General features: G+C 35.2%; 1 protein-coding gene across 1 annotated transcript; it reads right to left on the reverse strand.

Moving 5' to 3' along the window:
* Window positions 1-2,761: 2,761 nt before the first annotated feature.
* Window positions 2,762-6,432, reverse strand: LOC108200214 (polyol transporter 5). Its single transcript, XM_017368280.2, has 3 exons — window positions 6,194-6,432; window positions 5,499-5,861; window positions 2,762-3,968 (listed from the first exon to the last, which is right to left on the reverse strand). The coding sequence occupies exons 1-3, from the start codon at window positions 6,348-6,350 to the stop codon at window positions 2,905-2,907; spliced, it is 1,584 nt and encodes a 527-aa protein (XP_017223769.1). The 5' UTR covers window positions 6,351-6,432; the 3' UTR covers window positions 2,762-2,904.
* Between the last annotated feature and the right edge of the window lie 213 nt (window positions 6,433-6,645).

Consider the following 6,645-nt stretch of genomic DNA (forward strand, 5'->3'; position numbering starts at 1 on the left):
GGTATATGTATCGCATTAATTTATATACAATTACGTTGACTGTTAGTTGTGGCGGGAGGCCGGTCATTGTACTCTACTCACTCATATCATACTCTCCAAGAATGAGTTGGAATTAGAAATTAAAAGAAAATCAGAGATATTAAGATTCTATTTGATATTATTATGATATTAGGTAACAATTTTGTAGTGAAAACTAGGTTAAAATATTTTATTAAATTTAAAAATAATTGTTTTGAATAACAATTTTTGACTCGAAAGCTGCTTTTTCAAAATATAGGTATAGTGTGTTTTTGAACCAACTTGGTTTTTTTAACTTTTACCGGAAGCTGTTAAACATTATTATAAAATTTTAGAGTATCTCTAATCATAGAAAATTCTTAGCTAAAATGTGAGTTGTCAACATTCTATGAGAGCATCTCCAATGGCATTGGTTTATTGGCTATAATCATGGGATGAATTGGACATTTAAGATATTATATAAAATTTGCTCAACCGACATTGTGCTTCAAATGGTATTGACTATATTGGTTGACTATAATTTAAAAATAGTATGTTATTAATATTAAAATTGTTATAAATAGACTATATCAGCTTAATATGATAATAAATAATATGTAATTAGCGGGAAAGAGGAAAATAAATAGCGGAAGATGACGTGGACTTCACTACAGATCTGTAGTAGTTCGACAAATATAGTCATGGATAGGGGGTGGCTATAATTATAGATAAGGGCTTGCTACTGTTGGAGTGCTGTTTTTAGGCGGCATTGACTATAATTTTTAATTTTGTTAAGCCACCTAGACTATTAGCTAAGGGCTTCTCATGGAATGCGATATTTGTCGAATCTTTACACGACGCAATAAATCTGTAGGAAGATTACACATCATTTATTACCATATCGAACTGATACATTCTATTTTAACAATTTAAAATATTAATAACATACTAGTTTTAAATTATAGCCATTACTATTGAAGCATAATGTCTTAGAGCATCTCCAATGACATTTACTATAATCGTTGGCTAAATTGAACCTGCAAGACAATATGTAAAATTTGCTGAACCTGTAAGACATTGTGCTTCAATGTTATTGGCTATATTTAGGGCTGTAAATCGATACGGACTATCTGGTGTCTCGGCTCATATCCGGCTCGAAAATCTGATACATGTCTCAAATTCGTTTTGAAAACGATCCAAATCTGGCGGAAAAATTAAGCCCGTATAATATATGATCCCGGATACGAGCACACCTATACCCGCTCAGATTCGGTCTCATATAATTTTTCATAATATGATCCTACCCGAATAACTAAATATGATCCACGGTTCATATTCGATTCAAACTCATATACATATTGTATTTTAACACCATCATATGTGCAAGTAAATATGTGCAAGTAAATAGTTATCATTTTATAAAATTTTAATATCTTATTTAAGTTTATATCTTCATAAAATATGATTTATTTAATGTGATCATACTTATTATCTTCGTATATATTTAATAAATGATATATACCAACATATAACTATAAGTTTTAATTTAAAATTATTATATTTATAATATTATATTTACTTAGACTAAATAATAATTATTTGAACAACTGAAATAATAATGATATTTAGTGTTAGTGGATCATATCGGCTCATATTCGATGGATCATAAACTACTCGGTTAAAAAATAGAAAATACGATACTGGATTATATCCGGTTCAGATCCGAATCTCAAATACCCGGGATCGGTTTATATCCGAATAAAACGATCCCGAACCCAAAACTGGACAAGCTAAAAATATTATGATCCGATACTTGAGCAGAGGGGTACCCGGGATCACCAGGATCATTTTATAGCCCTAGCTATATTGGTTTGCTATAATTTAAAAATAATATGTTATTAATAGTTAGATTGTTATTAATAGAATATATCAGTTTAATATGGTAGTAAATAACATGTAATCAGCAGGAAAGAGAAAAATAAATTGTGAGAGACGACGTGAAACTCACTGCATATCAGTAGTGTGGTTGGACGAATATAGTCATCCATAAATTTCATACATGTCAATGATAAGCTACACACCATAGAACGATCATGCTAGAGAAATAATCAAATTTTATGCATTGTTCGGCCCATACTGGATGATCAGTTATCATTACAGCCTCTTATCCCTTCTCTTTTGGGCCTCTTGACATGTGATTTTCTCGTTTTTGCCAAGTACACGCATGTGCTTATGTTAAATCTTTACAATAATAACGATCTTCTTTTTTTGAAACCAGCCCAATAATAACGATCTTCTTTTCTTTTTTTTGAATAAAAAAAAAATAACGATCTTCTTAATCATCAGGAAGGTGAACTTCTTGGTCTTCAAATATATATTCCAAAGTTTTCCATCTTTATTTAAAATTTTAAGAATAATAATTTTAATTATATAATCAAATAATTTAAAATTACGTGTAAAAAGTTAAACATCCTGTATTTCAAAATATTTACTCCCTCCGTCCCTTTTTAATTATCTCATTTCTATTTTTGTTGGTCAAATTGACCGATCTTTGACCAGAGATTATAAATCATTTTTTCATTATTTTAAAAAACTGAAAATTACATCTTAATATAGATTAAAAGTTATTTCCGGGGATATATATATTTTATTTTTTCAATTGATAAAATATTAATAAATCTCAGTCAAATTTTAGTCAATTTGACCAGCACAAAACCAAAAGTAACAACATTTTGAGGGAGGGAGTATTATACAACAGACAACATTGATATAATTAGATATTTGTATTAATAAGTCAAGGACAATCCAAACCATAAATGGCTCGTCCCCAGATTCACATTACAATGTTGTGGTACACACTACCCATACAGTAGCATACTGATCAATACAAAATAGCCTAATAAATTCTTATAAACTGGACACAACACTAGCATTCTTTGCCTCCTCAGCTTCTTTGTGCTTCAAATCCCTCAAAGTCGTCCTCCACCCAAAATAATTCCCAAACAATAACCCCATCTCCTCCAGGCTCCGCCCCTGCGTCTCCGGCAGCAACGTGAACACAAACACCCACCCCACCGCCGCAATCGCCGCATATAAATAAAACGCCCCCGCAATCGAAATCGCCTCGTACAAGGACAAAAACGTCATCGAAATAATCCCACTTGTACCCCTGTTCACCGCGACCCCAATGCTGCACCCCTGGGCCCGCAGCCTCAGCGGAAACACCTCCGAATTGTAGACCCACGCGATCGGGCCCAGCCCAATGGAAAACATCGCCACATTGGCTAAAACCCCGAAGATCGCTAACGTTACGGCCCAATGGACCGTGTGGTCAGAATGGTCAATAACTGCTAATGAAGTCCCGAGGAGAGTTAGTGAAATTACCATTCCGCCCATGCTGGTCAACAACAACGGTCTTCTCCCGATTTTATCGAGCAAAAAAGTCGCGACTAAAATAAAAATCGTTTTCGAGAATCCAACCGCGATTGTCGCGAGTAATTTCATACTATCGCTTTTAATCCCGGCTTTTTCGAAGATTCGGGGACTGTACAAAACGACGGCGTCTATGCCACTGGACTGTTGAAAGAAGTGGAGCCCAACGCCGGCGATGAATGCGTGACGGACGGAGGCGGTGGGGCGGAGGAGGAGCTCTTTCCAGACGGCGTCGTCGTTTTTCCGGCGAGGGACTTCGACGACGTCGTCGTTGCAGTCTTCGGGGATGCCGGCGGCGGCTTTGATGTCGGATAAGCGGAGGCGAGCCTCTTCTTTGGAGTCGGAGGTTTTGTCGAGGACTTGTCGGGCTTCGCCGAGGCGGCCTTTCATGACGAGCCAGCGAGGGGATTCCGGCATGCCGAGGACGCCGATGGCGAGGCCGATGGAGGGGATGGCTCCGATTCCGAGCATGAAGCGCCAGCCGAGATTTTCGGGGAGCTTGGAGAAGCCGAAGTTTGAAACGTATCCCAGAAGTACACCTGTTTGCAGAACAATCATGTTATTAGATCACATTGTCATGTAAGGTCTCATGAATTACTACCATTGAATTCGGACTCGTGACTACGTAGTTGTTTGATTGAATTTAAAATTATGATTATTTTATCAGATAAAATGTTCATAAAAATTAAGTCACTAAAATGTCTTAAACTAATTTATGACTTTGTTACTTTCTTGTTTAATTCAAAGCTTAAAACGACTTTTGAGATATTTTCAAGTTTAAAATCGAAAATGAATACTTAAAACCCGATTTAAGAAGCGTTCTTGTTTAATTTAAAGTTTAAGACGGTTTTTGAGACATTTTCAGGTTTAAAGTCGAAAATAACTTAAAACCCGATTTTAAGAACCATGGAAACAGGATGCAGTATTGTAGAAGAACAGCTTTTATAACCTACTAGTAACGTGTATAAACTAAATGTCGGGATAATTTTATCTTTTGCCGACGGGCCTGAATTTTGTGAAAATCGCACATGTGGAACAGTGATAATTCTGTGAGAAAATTTCCAACGTTGAAAACTACGGTGACCTTGTGCATGCATGTGATTTGTCTCTGTCGTCAACACTGGTGGGTGGTAGTGTGGAATGAGGAGTGAGGAGTGATCATTTTAAGAAGCAAAGACAAGTATGCATTGATTATGTGGGTACAAAATGTACATATGTACTGAACTTAATTGGTAAATATTAGTAATAAACTTTTGACAAAAGTTTGCTTGTATAATTGCTTATAAATAAATAAATTTTAACATAATTCTAAATACACAATTAATATTTCCCTCTTTTATTTGGTGTCACCAAAAGAAGCTGACAGTATTGTTAAGTGTTAAAACTAATAGCAGAAAGGCGATGACAACCACTTAACCAGTCAAATTTTTTTTTTTGCCAAACTTAACCAGTCAAATTAATTTAGCTAATTTTGATAAGTTTTTTTTTCCGTCAAACTACCCGTTTCTTCTTATAGTGAGATTGTATTCATCAACTACATATATTCACACTAAAATTTGAACAGGAGCTGATCCATAACGAATTTCTGAAATTACGAGTTATCTCTAATTTATTTATAAATGAAAAATAATTTTTAATTTAAAAATATCAAAACTATCTTCTAAAATGATCATTTATATTTTGTTAAATCAAACTTTAAGAATAAAAACTAGTCACGAAAAGGAGTAGAATTTTTAGTTAACAAATTGTCAAATTCTAACTTCTAATCGTGAATAGAACTTGTAAATAAATCTATAAAAAAATTCTAATTCTAACTTATAAGTCAGTTTAAGACCAGCCGTATCACCGTTCTCTTGGACTTTGATAGTTTGATATAACACAAATGTTCTCTCAACTGTGGCCCCATAAACAAAATCTAACACACCTCAGTTATATTTACTACTAGTGCTAGTGCATATACTGTATTAATCTAGTTATAATTTGCATGAATTTAACATCATGATTGACCAAACATAGTTTACATGCAAACATGCTCAAACAAGTGAAAGAAACTTGATAACTTCACGTACCGAAATTAATGAAAACTTCCGGGAACGACGTGAGAAATCCCCGCGACGAGGCCGGAGAAACCTCCGCCGTGTACACCGGAGCAATCATGAGGGCATACCCTACTCCAAGTCCGGCGACAAATCGACCGAACATGAGAAATGCATAGTTTGTGGCGAATCCCATGAGTAAGGCTCCCGCAAAAAATATGGCACCGGCTAAGACCATAGTGTAACGCCTGCCGATCCAGTCGGAGGTTCTTCCGGCGAAACCGGAGCCCACGAGAGAGTAGAGGTTGATTATTCCGACGAGAATTTCGAGCTTCACTTCGGAGACATCGAGTTCTTTTTTTATGTAGATGGCTGCTCCACTCATCACTCCAATATCTGTGGAGGGAGCAAGAAACATATATTAATTTAAATAACGAAAATAGATGAAATCGTATGAAGACCACTATTATTATTGAACTCGGAGAAAAATTATTATACTTCTCGATAAAATAATGGTCTGTTTAGAATTCAACTGATAAAAAAATGATGGTACGAGATTAGTTATACGAAATTCATGTGGTCAGTTTAGAATTCAACCGATAAACAATAATGATACGAAATTATTTATACAATATTCATATTTGTGTTCAAATCATTTTTTAAAATTTTATTTCTTATAATGATATCGGTGACATTACAATATAGAAAGACGGAGTGAGTATAAATACCGTATCCAAGTAAGACGGAAGTCATGGAAGCTAAAATGGCACAGCCAAAAGCATACTTGTTTCTCTTAGGTTTCTTCACAGCATCAAATATGACAGGGGAAGCAACATTTTTCGGGTTGCCGGAATCGTCACCGGAAACGCTGAAAGCTCCGGCCATATTTAATAGAGATAAAAAGCTAGAGTGTTCAGGGGTACAAAGTGGCAGTGAACATGTAGTGTGATAGAACTTTGCTCCATGTTGGGACCGTTTTAAATAGACTTGCCATGGGTACAATAATAAAGGGTGAAATGTTTGTTTGGCCATCAAACTATTGACTGGTTTTCAATTTGGTCACCATACAATTGGTGACCAAATTTCTACATATTCATTTTGATTTGATATGTTTATGAGTTCTTCTTACGGTTGGGGTCCACGTTCACAATAAAATGGTTTTCACCCATTTTTAGCATCT

This window comes from Daucus carota, chromosome 9, assembly GCF_001625215.2.
Source record: "Daucus carota subsp. sativus chromosome 9, DH1 v3.0, whole genome shotgun sequence".
NCBI classification, from domain to species: domain Eukaryota; kingdom Viridiplantae; phylum Streptophyta; class Magnoliopsida; order Apiales; family Apiaceae; genus Daucus; species Daucus carota.

What these genes read in the sequence shown, in the direction of transcription:
- LOC108200214 (XM_017368280.2), bottom strand. Translation starts at nt 6,350, where the DNA reads ATGGCCGGAGCTTTCAGCGTTTCCGGTGACGATTCCGGCAACCCGAAA. An exon ending in TTCCGTCTTACTTGGATACG is followed by an intron (nt 5,862 to 6,193) that starts GTATTTATACTC and finishes CTCCCTCCACAG; the next exon opens with ATATTGGAGTGATGAGTGGA. An exon ending in GGAAGTTTTCATTAATTTCG is followed by an intron (nt 3,969 to 5,498) that starts GTACGTGAAGTT and finishes TTCTGCAAACAG; the next exon opens with GTGTACTTCTGGGATACGTT.